The sequence below is a fragment of the Tupaia chinensis genome, unplaced genomic scaffold (genome assembly GCF_000334495.1).
Source record: "Tupaia chinensis unplaced genomic scaffold, TupChi_1.0 Scaffold000226_1, whole genome shotgun sequence".
Lineage (NCBI taxonomy): Eukaryota > Metazoa > Chordata > Mammalia > Scandentia > Tupaiidae > Tupaia > Tupaia belangeri.
This window is the reverse complement of record NW_006159701.1, coordinates 8,611,228-8,632,546: the sequence shown is the minus strand read 5'-3', so window position 1 is coordinate 8,632,546 and position 21,319 is coordinate 8,611,228. Positions and strand designations below refer to the sequence as shown.

At 43.3% G+C, this 21,319-nt stretch overlaps 1 protein-coding gene across 1 annotated transcript in view; it reads left to right on the top strand.

The window, feature by feature from the left end:
• The window catches only part of CUX2 (cut like homeobox 2), a 358,029-nt gene that overhangs the window by 11,170 nt on the left and 325,540 nt on the right, over positions 1-21,319 (top strand). Inside the window, exons 2-3 of the mRNA XM_006148019.3 lie at positions 290-369; positions 6,634-6,731. Coding sequence (XP_006148081.1) covers positions 6,654-6,731 — 78 coding nt within the window. The 5' untranslated portion in view covers positions 290-369; positions 6,634-6,653. The remainder of the gene's footprint in view (positions 1-289; positions 370-6,633; positions 6,732-21,319) is intronic.

The window sequence follows — 21,319 nt, the reverse complement described above, 5'->3', positions numbered from 1 at the left end:
CTTAAAAATGGTGAAAATGGCAAAATTTTGTTATGTGTATTTTATCACACAATATGTTATATGTATTTATGTTATGTTATTTTTTCTAAAAAAAAATAGGGGCTTGGATTTTGAGAACTCAATGCTTGCTTCAAACAATTCATGTCTTTTTTTTGAAAATTTTTTCAGCATTGACCAAATCAATGCTGAAATCATTGGATAGAAATGTGTATTATGTCCATGGGTGAGTGATGCATATTTCAGTTTCACCATTTAGTGTAATGTTTATTGACTCTCTGTTACATTCCAGGTGCTGGGCCAGCAATTGGAAATATAGTGGAGAATAAGATTGCCATCCCTATCCTCATGGAGTTTTTGTTCAACTTAGAGGTATGTGCCATTTAAACAGGGTTAAAGTCATTGCGTGAACATTGCTGCCATGGAAGAAGCACTGAATACTCTAGTAACCTGGAGGAAGGCTATTGATCTTGGTTGGGGAAGGGGGCCACACTAACTTTCCTGGGAGAGGTCATATTTGCTCTAAAACTGGAAAAATAAAGAAAATTAGCTGTGGTTCCAGAAGCCAGGTCAGGCTACAACCTTTAGCATAGCATTGAGTGAGGAAGACATTATGATGGGTCCCTGTGTAACTGAGAAGAATAACAAAGCCCAGTCACAGTGACATAAGTGGGAGGGTGCTGTTGTGTGATGCCTGAGGCCATGAGGGAACTCTAGGCTTGATTCTCAACCCATCCTAAATGGACCATGTGCAGAGGCATGTGCTTGTGGTCCCAGCTTACTGGCACATTAAGGGCAAGAAGACTGTAACATGGCAAGACTGTTAAAAATACCTATCTCAGGCTGGCTCCTTGACCAGGTGGTTAAGGGAGCCTGATCCCACATGGCTGACTGAGCAGTTTGAATCCCAGCTCTAGTGGCTTGAAAAATATGCCAGTCACATGTGTGTGCCTCAAATCCCAACAGCATGCAGAAATGGAGAGCGGATTGTGGCATAACCACTTTCCATTGGGAGTTCCTTTCTCCCTCTCCTTTTCTCTTTTGCTCTCTCTTGTGCGTGTACCTGCCATCTGGCAAAAATTTTATAAAGACCTATCTTTCTCTCTCTCCCACCCATTGCTCTCTTAAAAAAAGAAAGAAAAGGGGACCAGCAGTTAGCATAATGGCTATGTCACTGGACTCCCATGTAGTTGACCACAGTTCGAGTCCCAGACCCAGTGGCTTAGAACTCACGCCGGGCGCGTGTGCGTGCATGCCCAAGATCCTGAGAGGAGAATGGAGGAGAGGGGAGTGGGGCAAGGCCATCCCCCCTGGGGGATGATTTCTCACTTTCTGTCTCTCTCTGTCTGGCAAGCACACGCACCCTATGGCAAAAACCTCTCCAAGAAAGAAAAATGAAAAATAATACTGAGCAGCAAAATACAAGGGAACGCTAAGAAAACATTGTAATTCCCCATGTTCAATTTTTTTTTTTGAGAAGGATAAAGTATTTCAAACATTTAGAGCATCCTATTTGCTGGTGCTCTACACATGAACTGAATAATTTCATGGTTCAAAGAGTATTGCAGACAGGACAGCAAGTGCAAGAGCTCAGTGGCAAAGTGGACATGGCTTCTCCTAGGACTTTTTAGTCCTTGAGTGATGGTATTATAGGATAGGAGGAGAGAATGGCCAGATGTGAAGCTGGGTAAATGAGCAGGACCCGATCATGAAGGGTCTTATATGTCATTTGAATGGTTTCAACTTGACCTTCAAGGTAATGGTAAGTCATTGAAAGGGTTTAGGCTGGAAAATGACATGCTATGGTATTTTTAAAAAGACCTTTCTTGTGAATTAACAAAATGAGATATTATTAGCCATAGTTAAGCTAGAGAAATAGCTTTAAAAAAAAAAACCCATGGGCATGATTTTTAACTTGACAGTGTTTCGCAGACATTCTGGAGTGTTTTATTTTTTTAATTCATTATGCTGACACCAACTATCAAACCCCATTCCCTTGAGCTCAGCTGTGTTGTAGCTGAAAACTTGCTCTGTATGTTTACTCCACACAGCACCCAATTTTCCAAATCTCTGCAAATTTGCCCTTAACAGTAAAATACTGGGTACAGAGCATCTTCCCATTCCACCCAAATTATCCCCCTTGGCGTGTGCTAACAGTCTGATGCTATGATTGTTGTTATGATGGAAAAGATTGGAGTCGTGTCATTTTTGTAAGCCTTTCTGGAGGAACCTGTGGGAGTTTTCTTTGCTTCAGCCTTGTATATATTACAGATTAGGATCATTGGGCAATTAATTAACCTTTGTAACAGTCAGGAGAGATTGAATCATGCTTCAGTAACAAATATCTCCTAAACCTCCATAGTTGACAACATAGTTTATTTCTCACTTGGGCTATATGTTGATTATGGGGAAGTTGTGGCTCTATTCCATGTTATCGTCTTATTGGGATCTAGGCCAGTGGAATGGCCTCCATCTGAGGCATCACTGGGCTTGTAGCAGAAGGAGAAGAGAATGTGGCAAACCATGTATTGGCTCTTAAAGCATATGCTGAAAAGAAAACTAAACTCAGGGCCAGATAGAGGCTCAGTGGTAATATAGGACATTGTGAGACTGACCCACATGAGATGGTTCCATGTTAACATGCATGTCCACGATCCAGGGCTGGTTGAGGCTGAGGTAGATTGTGGTAGTAAGTTCCCTTTGGGGGTTCTCTCTCTTTCTCTCTATCTCTCTTGTACATGGAAAAAATAAATGAAACTTTAGAAAAAGGAAAACGGAACATATCTTTTGCACACTTTTTCACTCTCTCTCTCTGTTGGATGCCTTTTAGTCATTTGTAATAGTATTCTGAATAATAATAATGGTAATGAAAATAATTATACTAAGTCTCATTCACTGAGCACCCGCTGTGTCAAAGACACTTTGATAGTTTGGTATCTCATTTAATCCTATGTGACAGGTACTTGTTGTCAAGAAGATGGAACCTTGCAAATTTCACAAAACTACCATCTTGTCTTTGAGTTGATTCAATAAAGATCAAAAGACTTACCTAACATCAACAGCTAGTATGTAGGGAGAGCAGGGACTCAAAGCCAGTCTTATGGGAGCCATACTTCTGATGGTCATACCTTTGTTTCCTCTTTTTCAACAATTCCTCTTTCTTGGTCTCTGCACTCATCGGGCACATTATTTATGATATCTGTCACCTTCTTTCTAGTTCTTTAACTGAATCAAGGCTTATTACTTCTTGCTTGGACTCTCACAGTATTCTCTTCCATGGTTTCCCAGCCTTTAGGCCTTGCCCTATCTTGGACACACTGCCATATTTCTCTTTGGGAAACATGGGTTTGATCATACTCTCCTTTTGTTCCCCGCTGTCTACCAAAACTGGTTTGGTATCCAAGCCCTCCATGATCTGTCCCCAGCCTATGGAACTCCAGTTTGTTCTTCCTATGTTGCCACTAGATTGGACATTAATTGCTAGATCACTTACTACATTCTAGCCTTCATCCTTAGGAATTCTCATACTTCCTTCCATACTCATACTTGAGTATGAATCTTAGCTTCCATACTAGATTACAATAATGGGAAATAATATATTGGGGTGGGGAAAACACCCATAAAAGCAACTGAACAGTGCATCTTAAAAATATATTGACAGAAGGAAAGAGCAATAAAGCAAGCCAATAATACAAAGGACAGAAAAAAAATGAAAAAATTTTAGTACTAACTTGCAGTGGAAAGAAACTAGCTCACATATATTTTTAAAAATCAAGGTATAACACATATAAAGAGCACATATATTAAATGTACAATTCAATGAATGTTTGAATGTTGATTAATGTACTCACCTATATAACCACCACTTAGGTCAAGAGGTAGAGTATATCCAGCACCTGGAAAGTTCCCTCATGTCCCTTGCCCATCAATACCTATTCCACATCACCAGAGCGAATCACTATTTTGACCTCGATTCATTTAGCCTGTTCTTACCCTCCACATAAATAAATTCATATGGTGTCTGGCTTCTTTCACTCAACATAATGTCTGTCTCACATAGTTTTGATTATAGCAAAAGCATCAGACAATTTGCACAAACTTAAGAGAAAAAGTTAACAGTAAAATGATGATTTTCAGCAAAAAAAGGACATGGAGGACCCAAACAAGTCTAGAACATTTAAGCCTTCCCCTATAACGTGATGGTACAATGATAGAAGGAACCAGAAGTTTGAGTTTATTTTAATCTTAGAGCAAAACAACACATTAAGACTTTCCAAAAGAGGTTTTAAGGGGAGGAACTTGGTGGAGGGAAAGATGAATGGAGGAGAGAGAGGTTCATGGTTTTATGGAAAGGTGTAAATTCAAACATGGTCCAAGTTCTGGAATGAAGCATTTCCTTCACCTGAGCCCCCAACTTGGGTGGCTTCCATAGAGGACGGAAACTTCAGTCTGTAACTATGATCAGGGATGAGGTCTGGGGCAAAGATGGGCAGATCTTTGCAAAGCAGCTGGCCTCTCTAGGAAGTGAATGTTCAACTCTGGCTGGTTAAGCTTGCTTAAGTTGTTGTAGGCCTAGTAAAATCCACATGTATGCACCTGTTCATCAGTTCTTTCTTAAATGTAAATAACAGTATTTTCAAAGTTGAAATTACTGAGGAGGAACAAAGTTGAAGGACCACATTAGTTTTTCAGCTAATTTTGTGTGATTTTTGTCTGTAGAGTAATTATTATACCATTGGCCTTGCAGAAATTTGTTGTATTTTAGTATAAAACCCCATTTCTACAGATCTGATGAGATGAGAGACAGATGAGCCAACACTGAGATGGGTGAGAAGTGTCACATTGAAAACCTATCCTGATTATATGCACATAGAAGGTGCTTAAAAGAGTTTGTTGAGTAAGAGAAAGAAAGAAACAAAGAGAAGGGGGGAGATAGATTGAGGAAAGGCAGGACCAAGTGGTGTATTGGTTAAGGTGCTGGACTCTCACGTGGGCAACAGTGGTTTGACTCCTAGACACAGTAGTTTGAAAAATCACACTGGGCATGAGAGGAGAATGGAAGAAAAGGGATTGCAGTGTGGCCATCCCTCTGGGAGGACAGTTTCTCACTTTGCCTCTCTCTGTCTCTATCTGGTGAATGCATGCTCCCTATGGCAAAACCTAAAAAGAAAGAAAGAAAGAAAATCACACAAGATTTTGGGAATGTGGGTGCACATACCCAAAATCCTGAGAGGAAAATGGAGTAGAAGAGATTATATGGCCCTCCCCCACAGGAGTATGATTTCTCACTTTGCCTCTTTCTCTCTCCAGTGAGCACACATGTCCTATTGCAAAAACATTTTAAAAAAGGAAAGAAAAAGGGGTAAGGGGGCAGGCAGGTGGGAAAGGAGGGAAAATGGAAGAACGGAGACAAGGAAGGAATAAGTTAGAGAGGGCTGATCGGGCTGGTAGAGGGACAAGGGCCTGTCCTTGCTGGTGGTGAATAGCTATGGACTAGAGTGCCCAGTGGCAGGGCCATGAGCCCCTGGCTAATGGTTGCTCTCATATCCGCCTCTTAGAAACAGAGGCCTCTCCTGTCTCCTTATAAAGCCAGCATCCCTGTAAACTTGTGAGGAAGCTTCCAGTATGCATAAGCTTTCCTGATCCTAGTAGCTATGAAGACACGGGACAGGTCACTTCCCTCTTGTAGTCTTTATGTTTTTCTTTTTTCCCTATAAAATGGACATGAAGGATTCCAGTTCCCTATTTTTCTTCACTTCCTTGTTTTACTTGTCTGACTTTATTCACTGACAATACCTGCTAATCCCTAGAGGGAATGAGGCCTTTCTCTGCCCGTACACAGTATCTTGGGACACTTGAGAGTGGTAGAAGCAATTCTGCAGGTTCTATGCAGAAAATTTTCAGCCCCCATTTATTTTATATATGATCATCACCAAATATTAGGCAGTTTTATTTTTCCTGGAAACATTGCCATGAAGCAGAGACTACTTCGTTGGCCTTCCAATTCAGGCATCTTTCGAGATTCACTTTTTGGTTGACTGGAGTATATCTTCAAGTGACTTTTTCAAAAGATCACATGAGCAGTGCATTCTCTTAGTTCTTAATTATCAGAGAATATTTCTTGGTTGCTTTCCACTATGGCTTTTATATTTCTTCCACAACTCATGTTGAAACTTAACTGCCATTGTAACAGTTTTAAGATATGGGACTGATGGGGAACCAGCAGTTAGCGTAATGGCTATGTTGCTGGACTCCCACGTAGTCAACCGCGTTCGCGTCCCGGACCCGGTGGCTTAGAACTCACACCGGGCGCGTGTGCATGCGTGCCCAAGATCCCGGGAGGAGAATGGAGGAGAAGGGATTGCGGTGTGACCATCCCCCTTGGGGGGTGATCTCTCGCTTCCTGTCTCTATGTTTCTCTTTGTCTGTCTGGCGAGCACACGCGCCCTATAGCGAAAACCTCTCAAAAAAAAAGATATGGGACTGATTAAGAAGTGATTAGGTTATGAGGATGTGGCCCTCACGAACGGATTAGTCTATTCATGGACTCATGGATTTTGATGGGTTTTTACAAGAGTGGGTTGCTGTAAAAGTGACTCTTGCTCTCTCTCATACACATTTACTCTGTCTTACCAGGTGATGGCCTCTGCCATGTCATGATACAGCTAGAAGATCTTCACCACATACTGAGCAGATGCTGGCACAACCCCTTGGACTTTCCAGCCTCCAGAACTGTAAGAAATAAATTACTTATTTTCTTTACAAATGACCCAGTCTGTGGTGTTCTATTATAGCAATGGAAAACAGACTAAGACACTTTCACACATGACTAATAATTTGACTGAGTATAAAATTACTAAGTCATAGACTTTTACCTCCATAATTCTGGGAATGTTGCTGTCATATTTGGGGTTGCATGTGAGAAATCTGATTTTTATTTTTCTCAGGTAGCCTGTGTTTTGCAACTTGGATCCTTATATGCCTTTTCCTTCAAACATTTTCAAGGGTATATCAGTGTGTGGGAGTGTGTTTCCAAGATGGACACCAGTTCCTTCCCTCCCTGTACATGCAAGACTTTCCCTGATTGAGAGGTTGACTCTCTTTCTCCACTGTCTTGATTTGACCAATAGAGTGAAATGGACAAGATTGTGTGATTTCAAGGTTATGTGAGGTGAATTCATAGTAAGCCTTGAAGCTTATTTCAGGGACTTCTAGAACATTCACTTTGGAGGAAGCCAGTTACCATGTGAGAAGTCCAATAACTTGATTGGGACTGCCATGTTGTGAGGAAGTTCAAGTTACCCAACTGGAGAGGTCATGTAAAGAGAGCAGTGCCAGCTGTTCGAGCCATCCAAGCCTCGTATGTAGACATACAAGGGAAGAAGCCTTCAACGATCTAATTCCAGCCGTCAACTCACTGCAACCATAGGAGTGACACAGAGCAAGGCCTTGCATCTACACCCAGGGAACCCACATATGATGAGAGAGAATACATTCATGTGTTTTTTTGTTTGGAGAGGTTTTTGCTATAGGGCATGTGCGCTTGATAGAAAGACAGAAACAGAGGGACAGAAAATGAGAAATCACCCCCCAGGAGGGGTGGCCACAATCCCTCCTCCTCCATTCTCCTCTTGGGATCTTGGGCATACACGCACATGCACCCGGCATGAGTTTAAGCCACCGGGTCCAAGCCTCAAACCGTAGTCGACTATGTGGGAGTCCAGCAACATAGCCATTACGCCAACTGCTGGTCCCATGTGTTTTTTTTGTTGTTGTTTTTTGTTTTTGTTTTTGTTTTTTAATAACGCAAAGGATAACCAAAAATAATGTGTGCCTCTTCTTTTTAATTCTGCCTGAAATACAGTAAGTCCTTTTTCTGTCTATGTGGTTTTTCTATATGATTGGACTATTTTTTTCTGACCAAAATGCTTTTTGTAATTTTTGTTCATACTTGTTACTTTTGTTTCAGTTCTTTTTTTCCTTGTGAATACTCACATTCCTTAAGCTGATAATACCTCTCATAAGTAATCTTTCTATCCAAAATTTTCATCATTTTGTCGTTCTCTTTATTTTACAAGAGCTACCCAAGTTTGTTTCCACATTACTTCACAGGATCACTTTCTACACTTGAACCAACTCCACTGAGTATTTAAATTATGTCATTGCAATTTTAGTTTTCCTTTTGTATTTTTAATCTCTGTCTATACTGTCCTTAGAAATTTCTGCTCCTGCTCTACTGAAATTATGCCTTTTTTGCATTCTATTTGGTATACAAGACACATTTAATTTTTTTTTCTTTTAGGACATATGGTAAACTTTTTTCAGAGGTAGGGTGTTCCTTTTAGGAAGACATTTCCTTTCCCTCTTTATGTAATCTTTCTTTCATACACTCCATTGGTTTGCTTTTGTTTATTCTTTCCATAAGCTTATTCAAATCTCATTCTTGCCAGTAGATAGTGTGTGAATTGTCCTCATTACCCCCTTTGCCCATTGTCCACTGAAATACTGGTTGATCCTCAACCCCACTTAATAATCTAAACCTCGAGATGGAAGACTGGTTGGTTCGTATAGCAGGTAGAGCCAGAGCAACTTGGCATTTATCTACAAGAGGACTTCTAAAAGTTCATGGAAAATGGTATTAAAATAGTTTTATGCAAAAATTTGAAATCCATGTATAATATTTTCATAATGTACACTTCCCAAGAACTTTTAAAAGATACTCCCCCACCCCCGTAATACACTGTGTTGAACTGAGGAGGGACCCCCTTCTATCCACTGCACAATTCTATCCCTTCTATCCCTCAGCACAATGCATTGAAAGAACATTAGAAACTACTATCCCCAGCATGCACTGTCCCAGGATCTTCCCTAACCAATAGCACTTCTGGGAGCTGGTTCTCAGGATACAAAATGTTACAGATGGCTTTGACATTCTTCTATTTCCTCTCCCCTGACCTATTATCTTCTGGAAACTGCAGTCTCTAAATAGTAGACTTGTGGCCCAGCAAGAAAGAGGAGTACTTTGCTAACAATATTGCACACACACCTTCACAACCCTCACGTGGAGAAAACTCCATCTTCTGCCTCAGTTTTCTGAATTGCAGAGTCTGAGGTTGAGTACTTTCCCACATCCTTTTGGCCTGGAAGGGTGCCCATGTCAGGAGATAAAACTTGAATAGACTCCCAGTTGTTTATCTCAACCCAGCTCTCTCTGCTTTGTATTTGTGGCAGTTCCTCCCAGATTCTAGCAACAGGCGCTCGTCAGTCTTGGGTGTCAGCACTGAGTTTTCAATTCTTTCTGCTTTCTTAGGTATTTTAGTGGAAAGCTGGGAAAATACATCTCAGGAGCTGCTACTCTCATGCCATTTTAAATCAACCACACCCAATGTCTTCCTTTGACAGCCTTACCTACTTTTTCATTCAATCAATAAACATTTATGGAGCACCTAAAGTATTCTGGGTATGAAACCATGCACTGGGAATAAGGCAAATCAAAGTTTCTTGCCCTTGAGAGGGACTGTCTTTTAGGGGAAGCAGATCCATAATTACAGTATTAGAACATGGGTGGTATGTAATGCTGCAACCTGTTTAAACCTGAGAGGGTAAGTGACCTGTGCAAGACTGCACAGTAAATTGGAGCAAGATCCAGAAAGAGGCCAGATGTCTTGGTTCCAGTCTCTGTTCCTCCCACTGTGCCCTCAAATCTCCTCCTTTCCATCACCCTGGGTTTCCTTCTCCAGCCTCCCTTTGCCGAGGTAACCCATAGCTTTTTTTTTTTTTTTTTGTATAGGTTTTGCCTTAGGGCACATGTGGTTGCCAGAGAGACAGAGACAGTGAGAGGGAAAGTGAGAAATCAGCGCCCAGGGGTGATAGAGTTGGGTTGTATGAGAAATTGGAAATTCCACTCTCCCTCCCAGGGGAAATGGCCACACCACAATCCTTCCTCCTTCATTTTCCTCCCAGGATCTTGAACACACATGCACACACTCCTGGCATGAGTTTCTTTTCCTTTTTTTTTTTTTTTAAATTTCATTATTTATTATTATCATTATTATTTTAAATACTCGGTTGCTATACATCATTTGACTTGTAAAGAGAATTTATCAGCATGAAATACACTTCAAGTCAGTCCAGCTAAGAATACTATACACATTATCCTTAACAGGTCCTGGCATAAGTTTAAGCTTCTGGGCCTGGTACCCAAACTGCGGTCAGCCCGTGTGGGAGTCAAGTGACATAACTGCTACGCCGTCTGCTGGCCCCTCTCACAAATGTTTATATGCTAGTTCTGTGTTTTCCCCAGTTCTTTCTCACTTGAGAGCCACTTTTACAGGTTATGAACACCTCATCCCACAAGCCAGAGAAGGTGTCTAGAGGTCTCTGCTAGCCCCACCTTCCATTTTGGTGGCCTACAGGTTAACCCCTATGCTTTTCTCCTTTGACTGGGATGTTCTTGGAGCACATGGTGTGATGCCTGTGGCCTTGGGAGCCAAGTATCTGCTTCAAAACCTTACTGTGCCATCTCTGCTGTGTGCCCTTAGCCTAGCTGCTTACTATTTCTGAACCTCATTTCTTCACTTGTAAAATAGGAATAATGCTGGTCTCCCCAATACTTTTCCTTCTTTATTCATGATAGAATGCATGAGAGAGAGACAGAGACAGAGATAGAGAGAGAGACAGATGAGCACCCTCCACATGGCCTGTTCGAGTTGTGATTCCCACCAGTCTTCTAGTCCATCAGATCTTGGGCACTCATACACATACCCTGCATGTTTTAGGGTGACAGAACCAGGAATTTGAACTGTGGGCACTGTGTAGGATCCTACTTCCTGTGAGCTAAGCATTTCTTCCATGCCACAGGTCAGCCCTGACTTGCCTATTGATATTTTCAAGTGAACTTATTTAAGCATGTGTGACACATGTAAACACCTGCTATTGTTGTTCTTATTATCGCTCACATTGTTCCCTTAGACCGTGCTATCCTTAAGGGCAGAGACATGTCTTTTCAAGGCTGCCCCCACCCCGCACTAGCATGCATATGTCTTTAATAAATGTTCGTTCAATGTTTTAATGGACACATTTAAGTCCAGTCAAGATCAGGCATTGCTCTCAGTTGTAAAAAGATAAGCTGGAAAAGGAAGTGGTACTCTCATGACTCCCAAAGTGTGATCCCTGGAATCCAGTTCTTCAGATTATACCTTTATGGGAAAGTCAAACCCTGTGGGACTTTGTTTATCCTTCTGTTGCCTATATGCAGTTGACCAAGGAACCCTTTTCCCACGGCACATCCATATCAGCCCACTAACTGTTCTGGAGGACTCTCAGAGAGCCCCTGGCACACCATTTCTGAATCCCATCCTGTAGCTGCCACCCTGGAGGAATATGCCACCATTCTGATCGATGAGGTAGGCACACATCTGCTCTCTCCTCTGTGGAACTCTGCTACCAAAAGCTCTACCAACATCCTTCATGAAGCCAGCAGCCCACGAGGAAGCCAAAGGCACAGTTGTTGCTTTCTAAACAATAGAACAGTCATCAATAGTACTTTTTAAAAAGTCCTCTGTTTATTGTTCAAATGACAGTGTATAATTGGTTTTATATAAAGGCAGAAAAGAGAGTTCATGGGTACTCGCCAAAGGTTATTTTGAATACAGGGACATTTACAACTGACCTGAAACCTTGTTCTTGTTCTAGTCCCTTTAAAAATATCACATGCATTCAGGTTCCTGGCAGAATCTCTGTTTTCCTTGTCTGGTAAGAAACATGACATGAAAACCACATGTTTATTCTTTGCCATGAATGTTATAGTCAGACAAGATCTGAGGATTCCTGAATTCCTTCCTAGCATATTAAGTTAGATCTGGAGAAAGGCTAGTTTCCCCCACTACCCTCATCTCTAGCTCAATCGCACTCCTTGTAATTCATGGCTCGTGCCATATCACTGCCTGATTTCATTCTTCTGGCAGCTCTATGAGGTAGAGGTTTATTATCTGCAATTGACAGATGAGGAAACTGAGGTATCAGAGGTTAAATAATGTGCCCATGCATAGTAGCTCCTTCCCCACAAGGCCAGGTGATGATGGAGCTACACTTGCCCTCTAGTGCTGCCAGCCGATTTTTGTTTTCAGTAAGGTAACATTTGCATAGGTTAAAATGAACCGTTTGACACTGTACATTCAGTGGCATTTAGTATACTCACAGTGTGGTGCAACCATCACCACTCTCTAGTTCCAGAACATTTGCATCACCCCAAAAGGAAACCCCATATCCCTTAAATAGCTTCTCCCCACTTTCTGCCACAACCCCAACTCCTGGCCACCTCCATTCTGCTTCTTCCCAGTTGGTTTTGTCCATGTAGTATCTAATTCCCTTTTGGGAGTAACATTTATTTTCTTGGGGAAATCATCCTGTCCTCATACAAAAATAGAACTTGAACTCCTGGAGGGTAGATGGGTCCTGCTCACTTTACATCCCCAGCAATCAGCATGGAGTGCAATTCCTTTTTGTTGAGATAAGAGCTTGAAGTTTCATCTCATTTTATTTATTTCTTCTATGAGAGAGAAAGAGATAAACAGAAAGAGAAAGAGATACTGATACCCCAACAGGGTCTTCACACTATGATCCAGCCCCAGCCAACCGGGATCACAAGCATCCATGTACCAAGTGTGCAGAGGAAGGCCCCAGGACACGAACCCAGGACCTTCACATGTAGGTCTACCATTGCAGAGCATTGTGTTGCTGCTGTTCCACCTTCTGGCCCCCTCTATCTTGTCTTTAGTTGTTATTTTTCTTTAAAATGTATGAGTTGGTTGAGGCCCAAATATGTTCCTCTGGGTGAATCCACAGAATGGCTCTAGGAAGAGGCAGGAAAGACGATCCTTGTTGTACAGAAGAGGCTCGGAATATATAGGCCGCTTACCCAAGTGCAAGTTTCTCTGTGCCTTCGTAGCTGCTGTTCCCCCTGCCTTGGACACCTTTCCACCAGGGATTTTCACTCCTTATGCTTTTGGCATCCCTCCTCTCTAGGTCTGAATTTACTCCTATGTTAAAAAGGCAAAAGCGGGACAGCACTGGCATGGTGATAAAGGTGCTTGGACTTCTACATGGCCGACCGTGGTTTGAGTCCTAGACCTAAAGGCTTGCTTTTTTACTTTCTCTCTCTCCATCTCTCTCTAGTGAGTACATGTGCTCTACAGGATATTAATAATAATAATGATAAATAAAAAATTTTTAAAAAGCAAAAGCTTGTCACACAAAGGAAATTCAAACACTTACCTTCCAGAAGGCTACCCAGGCTCCTTCGAATGCCCAATTTCTTTGTTCTGAGAAGAGATTCTCTCAGTTCCAGAAGCCTCCTGCTAATCAGAAGCCCTGGTTTGCAGTTTGTATGTCTTTTATGAATTAAAAATGGAGAAACAGGGAACCAGCAGTTAGCGTAATGGCTATGTCGCTGGACTCCCACGTAGTCGACTGCGGTTCGCGTCCTGGACCTGGTGGCTTAAAACTCACGCTGGGCGCGTGTGCGTGCGTGCCCAAGATCCCGGGAGGAGAATGGAGGAGAAGGGATTGTGGCGTGACCATCCCCCCTGGGGGGTGATTTCTCGCTTTCTGTCTCTATGTCTCTCTCTGTCTGGCGAGCGCACGCGCCCTATAGTGAAAAATTAAAAAAAAAACCTCTCAAAAAAAATGGAGAAACAAATTAATTATTACTTAATAAATTCAGTTTGGTTGACAAAAAATCTTTCAAAACTTAAGGCCCCCAAATTGGAGCCAGCCCAGATGTCCATCAGTGGGTGGCTGGTGAAACAGACAATGATGCTTTCACCGTGTCATGCTGCAGAGGGAGAGCTGTGGCAATGGCGTGGAAAGATGGCCAGGACATCATGTCAAAAGGGAAAAGAAAATTGTAGAGGAGTTTGGACAGCAGAAACTCATTCTGAAAAGAAGTACGTGTGTGGATATAAATATGATAAGTCCTCAGAGGAAATTCTAAAAGAACACCATGTCACAATCCTGCCTCAGCCTCCCAGCTGGGACTACATACATACACTGCACCTGGTCTGTAGGCTGACCCAGAAATTGAACCCGGGTTTCCTATGTGGTACCAACCTGAGGAGCACAGTGCCTTTGCAGCATGACCATGCCACATCGGGGAATGCTTTTCTCCTCTGCCTCTGTCTTTCTCTGGCTAGTGCATACACCTTGTAATTAAAAAAGAAAAAAAGACGTTCTAGGACCAGCAGGTGGCATGGTGGTTAATCCCACATGGCTGACTGCATTTAAAGTCCTAGACCTGGTGGCTTTAAAATCATGCTAGGCATGTGTGCGTGTGTGCCTGGAATCCCAGGAGGGGAGTAGAGGAGAAGGGATTGTGGTATAGCCAACAACCCTGGGGAGTGATTTCTCACTTTCCTTCTCACTGTCTCTCTCTCTCTGTCTCTGTTGAGTGCACTTGCCTTATGGCAAAAACCTAAAAAAAAGTGTTCTGTTCTACCCCCCCCCATAATCTGTGTGAAAGGAGTAACTTTCTACCATATACTTAACAATAACAGATCATTTTCACTTTTTAACCTGATAAAGAAGTTTATTATGGTTTCAATTTGCTTTCTTCAATTGTAAGTACAATTGAATTATTGCCCTGTTTAGTGGCCACTTATTTTTCTTCTGCTAGTATTTAAATGCTTTGCCTACTTTTTGCTTGTGTTTTTCCTTTCCTTAAGATTTTCACTTTCCACATTATGTCATTTGCCTTTCTTTCTCTTTTTTTTTTTTTGAGAGGTTTTCGCTATAGGGGGCATGCGCTCGCCAGACAGACAGAGAGAGACAGAGAGACAGAAAGCGAGAAATCACCCCCAGGGGGGATGGTCACACCGCAGTCCCTTCTCCTCCATTCTCCTCTCGGGATCTTGGGCACGCACGCACACGCGCCCGGCGTGAGTTTTAAGCCACCGGGTCCAGGACGTGAACCGCGGTCGACTACGTGGGAGTCCAGTGACATAGTCATTACGCTAACTGCTGGTTCCCTCATTTGCCTTTCTTACTACAACTCTCCAGTTCAAGTCTACAAAGGCATATCTGAGACCTTTGGGGAGATGCATTTCGGAATTCAGAGTCTATCTGGCTCTTGGGAAGATACCAAGTCTGCATGCCCTGACTGTCCTGGTGAAGGCTGGGACAGCACCCTATAATCAGACATATTAACATTATACCTGCAGTGAAAGGTATAAACAGTCCCCATCAAATGGGATGATTAAGGAGGTTGAAGAGCCCACATCAGTTCAAATCAGGTTTTGCTGCCAAATATGTTACCCATAAAAACTCATAGTTTTTAGAATTTTTGAGACTACAATTTCAGATAACAGATGGATGGTCATTACTTTTCATAGCAGAAAAAAAAAAAAACCTTTAAAACTAAGTAAGGGTCATTCAGGGAAATTCACAAGTGACAAGACTGGACTTCCTTCCTTCTCAGGCATTGAGGGTACAGGCAGAAGGGATGACTGGAGATGCATATGCTTAACCCAGACTGACGGGCAGGGGCACCCACATCATGGCTGACTTTAGTGAGTGGGCTTCAGCCTTCTCCCTAGCACACCTTTTACTTTTCCTGCCCAGCTGTCCTAAGTCCATGCCAGCCCCCATTCCCAGTGCCCGCCTTCTGTGCATTGCGGTCCACCTTCCCAGGAGCCCTTCTGCCCTGATTGCGATGTAGCTTCCTTTGTTCCTAGCCCAAATGCAGAGGAAACTAATTCAGTGCCTCAGAGCACCCTGCAGCACAGCCTCTCCCGTCCCGCCATCCGTGGGCAGAAGTCAGTGATTTCCATGAGGAGCTCCTGATGTTAATTCTTCCCTCAATATATAAAAACCAGGTACTTCCAGGAACTGTAAATATGAATCTGCTTTAGGCTTTTAGAGCTACTGTGGAATTGAATAATCATAAAAGATACTTCTTCCATGGAGATTTATGCCTTCTCTGCACCCCCACCCCCAGTTCCCAACTGATAAAAATCCCATATTTTACCAAAATATATCTCCCATCAGTGGTCCTGGAACACCTCACTAACTGACTATATTTATTGGGAAATGATTCCCATTAATTTCAGGCATCACCCTAATATTATATTTATGACAGACTGTGTGAGTGCCGGCTAGGCCCCTCGCCTCATTCCTGGCATGCAGTCTCTGTTTCTGCAAATACATATTGTAAACATTGCCTGGAGAGATAGAATCGTAAAACCAAAATAGGTTATCTTTGGAAAATCTGTTAATCCTAATCAAATAAGACAACTGCTTTCCTGCCTTGAGAAGCCGAGAGGCTTCATTCAAGGTCTGGGAGTATTTCTCTTACTCTAATACCACCTCCCTCCCTGGCTCTCATTCTAGAATGGGACACATTTTCATGCTGAGGAGACCCTCATGGTAACTAGGTATGACTTACAAATTCTGCCAAGTGAATTGTTGCTCATTGTGTGGAAGGAGAAACTAAAAGTGAGATGATATTGAGGTAGTATGTTCAGTGAGTCCATTTTGTGTGGTCTGATGAAGTGAGACATGAGGATAGTCCCAGATGAAGTGCAGAGTGCCTGCCACTAGGAATAGGATTACTTAGGACAAGCCAGAGGTGAGAGGAGCAGGGCAGTTCTGTGATGCTGAGGGAAAGCCCAAAGGATTTTTTTTTTTTTTTAAAGAGGAATTTTTGCTATAGGGCACGGGTGCTCACAGAGAGACAGAGACAGACAGAAAGCAAGAAATCACCCCCCAGGGGGGATGCCATGGCACAATCTCTTCTCCTCCATTCTCCTGTCAGGATCTTGGGCATGCACGCACACATACATGCTCAGAGTGAGTTTGAGCCCCCAGCTCTGGCACTCCAACCACATTTGACTACATGGGAGTCCAGCGATGTAAACATTATGACATTTGTTGGTCCCAAGCCCAAGGATTTTTAAGAATGAGTGATCTGGGCCAGCAGGGGGCATAGTAGTTAAGGTGCTGGATTCTCATATGGCTGACTGTGGTTCAAGTCATGGATCTGGTGGCCTAAAAAAAATCATGCCAGGTGTGTGTATATGTATGCCTAAAATCCCAAGTAGAGAATGGAGAAGAAGGGATTGTAGTGTGGCCATCACCGTCGCCGTGCGCTGGGGTGGGGGGGAGGGTGATTTCTCACTCCAGGAAGCACAAACTCCCTATCACAAAAACCTTAAAATAATAATTTAAAAAAAAAGAGAATGAGAGACTAGCAGTTAGCATAATGGCTATGTCGCTGAACTCCCATGTAGCCGACCACAGTTTGAGACCCAGACCTGGTGGCTTAAACTCACGCCAGGCACGTGTACGTGTGTGCCCAAGATCCCGAGAGGAGAATGGAGGAGAAGGGATTGTGGCATGACCATCCCCCCTAGGAGGTGATTTCTCGCTTTCTATCTCTCTGTCTCTCTCTGTCTTTCTGGCGAGTACACACGCCCTATAGCAAAAACCTCTCCAAAAAAAAAAGAAAAAAAAAAAAGAAGAAGAAGAAGAAGAAAAGAGAATGAGGGGTCTAATATGAGGGAGTATTCCAAAAGTTCATGGAAAATGTGTATTATGAAAAAGCTATGCATGGATTTCAATCTTTTTGCGCCAAAATGGCACACACGTACACGTGCCTGGCGTGAGTTTAAGCCACCAGGTCTGGGACTTGAACCCCGGTCGACTACATAGGAGTCCAGCGACATAGCCATTACACCAACTGCTGGTCCCATGAACTCGTATTTTAATTCCATTTTTCCACAAACATTTTGAAATTCCCTCATTTTTAGTCTTAAATTAGGTTCTACAGTGGGATGTACACATACTTACTATCTCTTAGGCAGTATGAGGGCCTGGAGTTGACCTCGCCCTGATACCTGTCATATTAGTTTGCTAGAGATGCCATAAAAAACTTCCACACATTAGATGACTTAAAGAAAGACATTTATTTTCTTACAGTTCTGGACTCAAACTTCAGTATCAAGGTGCCGTCAGTGTTGGGTTCTGGTGGGGCTGCTCTTTCTTGTGTGTAGATAGCCACCTTCTCTCTGTATCCTCACATAGCCTCTTTTCTGTGTGTGGCGAGAAGAGAGATATATCTCTGATGTCTCTTTCTCTTTGCATAAGGGCACCAATGTCATTGGATTAGGGCCCTACCCTTATGACTTCATTTACCTTAACTATAACTGTAAAGGCAATAACTGAAAATACAGTTACATCGGAGGATAAGACTTCAACATATGAGTTTTGAGGGAAAAGGGGACATAGTTTAATCCATAAATAATCTGCTCTTGAGGAGCTTGGGGTCATGGTCAAGGAGGGAGCTGGGAAAGCAAGCCAGCTGGCCTAGTGGGTAGGACTGAGCTATGGTAAGTGCCCCTGGCCTACAACTGTGTTAACCACCTGCTTCTACTTGCAAAGACACTCATTCCATCGGGAGAGCAGCTCTAGCCCTCAGGCCTTCAAAAATGTCAAGGGTATTTTTAGTCTGGAGAGTTGGTGTGTCCAGTGGCAGATTGGAGAACTGAGACTGCTTTGGAGAGACAAAATGTAAAGCCACAATAAACTCCATTTCAGAAGAAGGGCTGGGCTCAGAGGAGTGCAGAAAGCTTCAGGGGGGCATAGGAAGAGCAACCAGACTGCTGGGCATGTGGAATCTGTGATCTACTCCCAGGAAGGTATGAAGGCCCTCCAGAAAGTGCCACCTTAACAGGTAGATGTGGGGAAGTGGAACTCACGTGCAATGGCCAAGTGAGCACAGAACATGGGGACAAGTCTTTTAGTCATTTAACAGACTCATGTGTGATTGCCCCAGAGCCCGACTTACAGTCAGTACTCAAAACATTTTGTTTGCTAGAGTACCCGTTCCCTGAGTGAGCATTTATAGTGGTTCAGAACTGTACCAGGAGCCAGGAATACACAAGAGAAAGCACAGTCCCTGCACTTATGTTAGATGAAACAGTGTAGAGTGATGTGATCAGGACTAGTGCAGTTTGGTAATCTAAGTGGCTGTGGTCACACAGGACATGATTTCGTTCATTTTACAAAGTCACATTAGCTCCCTGGAAGAAGTGGCCTTTGAATTAGAGGCTTAAAGAGTCTGAAGTGAACTAGGTTGAGAAAGAGGAGCACCTTCCACAGGCTCTGGTCATACCATGATTCCTTTCCCTCATCACTCCAGCCTGTTGGAGTTTGGATTCTTGTGTGCCCAGTGTGTTTTGGGCTGATGGGGCCAGGGATTTGAACCGTGGTTGGGATGTGGAATCTGGCTTCTTAGTGCATTACCACTGTACCAGAGTCAAGTGCAAAGACCTATAATGTATCCAGAATAAAACATAAATAATAAATGAAAATAACAGCTCCCTTCTATTGAACCCTCATTGAGGGCCAGGCACTATGTGGAGGTGAGTTCGTGTTTAATCCTCATGATAACCTAGGAGAAAACTGTTATTACAACCTTCGATTTGCAGAGAAGAAACCTGGCCCCCAAAGTTAAAAACATGGGCACTGTAGCCTCTGGGCCTCAACAAACTGCAACCCTTACTGGCCCACCTGAGGCCTGCAAGTTCTCCCTCTCTCCTCCTCCAGTCCTCCATATTGGCTGACCCCACCAGCCATGTGCTTTCTGTGTCCCTCAACCCCTGAACGCAGTTCTGTCTTTGTAGCCATGGCAAGTGATTTGCTCATTGCTGCTCACTTTGCCCGTCTTGTGGATATTGTTGGTTAATGCTTGGCAGATTCCCAGGTATGAGGTCCATGCAGGCCTGAAAGAGTGCAACTATGGGCAGTGCCTCTGGGCAGAGCACTTCCAGGACTTCACAGCTGGCAACCACAGCTGGCAAGCCTAGAAGAAAGCCCTTCGCCTTCTCCTTCCTTCCAAAGCCTGCCCCAGGCCACCCCCTGCTTCCCATTTTGCTGTCATCATCACAGTCAGATCAACATGGTCCCTCACCTGGACTACCTCATAGGTTTCTTGCTATGACATCTACTCACTCCCTGTCTGTTCTCTATCCAGAAGCCCCCATCTCAGGAACCCAGTTGAAAACTCACCTATGGTGGGAACCAGCAGTTAGCGTAATGGCTATGTCGCTGGACTCCCACGTAGTCGACCGCGGTTCGCATCCCGGACCCGATGGCTTAAAACTCACGCCGGGGGCGTATGTGTGCATGCCCAGGATCCCAAGAGGAGAATGGAGGAGAAGGGATTGTGGCGTGACCATCCCCCCTGGGGGGGTGATTTTTCGCTTTCTGTCTCTATGTCTCTCTCTGTCTGTCTGGCGAGCGCATGTGCCCTATAGCGAAAACCTCTACAAAAAAGAAGAAGAAGAAGAAGAAATGTCACCAATGGTAATAGACCCAAAAGATGTGAGAACAGGGACTCAAGTATTTGCACACACACGTGCATAGCAGCACTGTGTACCATAGTAGCCAAAGGTGGCAACAACCCCCAAATGTTCATTCAGATCAATGAATAAGCAAACTGTGGTGTGTCCATACAATGTCAGATCAATGGATAAGCAAACTGTGGTATGTCCATACAATGGAACAGTATCCAGCCATGAAAAGGAATGTATGCTACACTGTGGATGAGTCTTGAAACACAAAGCTTAGTGAAAGAAACCAGGCACAAAAGACCTCATTGTATGATGCTGTGTACATGAAACATCCAGATAAGCAGATCCATCAAGATGGAAAGCAGGCAGTGGTTGCTGGGAGCTGAGGGAATGGGGCGTGACTACTAATGGGTCTGGATTCCTGTTTGGGGATGAAAATATTCTGAAACAAGACAGAGGTGCTGGTTGCATGACATTGTGACTATATCTAATGCCACTGAATCGTTGACTTTTTCTTTTTTGAGAGGTTTTTGCCTTAGGGCATGTGTGCTCTCTGGAGAGAGACAGAGACAGTGAGAGGGAAAGTGAGAAATCACCCCGTAGGTGGATGACACACCACAATCCCTTCTCCTCCAGTCTCCTCCCGGGATCTTGGGCACGCACACACATGTGCCTGGCATGAGTTTCAAGCCATCAGGTCCAGGATTCGAACCACTTTTGTTCATGTGGGGGTCCAGTGACATAACTACTACACCTTCTGCTGGCCCCATGAATCTTTCATTTTTAAGTGGCTAATTGTGTTTGTATAAAATATTCAACTTAAATTTTTTTTACTTTGCTAAATTACATATAACATAAAATTTACATTTTGATGATTTTTAACCATTTTCATCACCCCAGAAAGAAGCATCCTGCCCACTTCCCGTTAGCAGTCATTCCTCCTTCTCCCCCCCCCCCCCCTGCACGGGCCCCCCCCG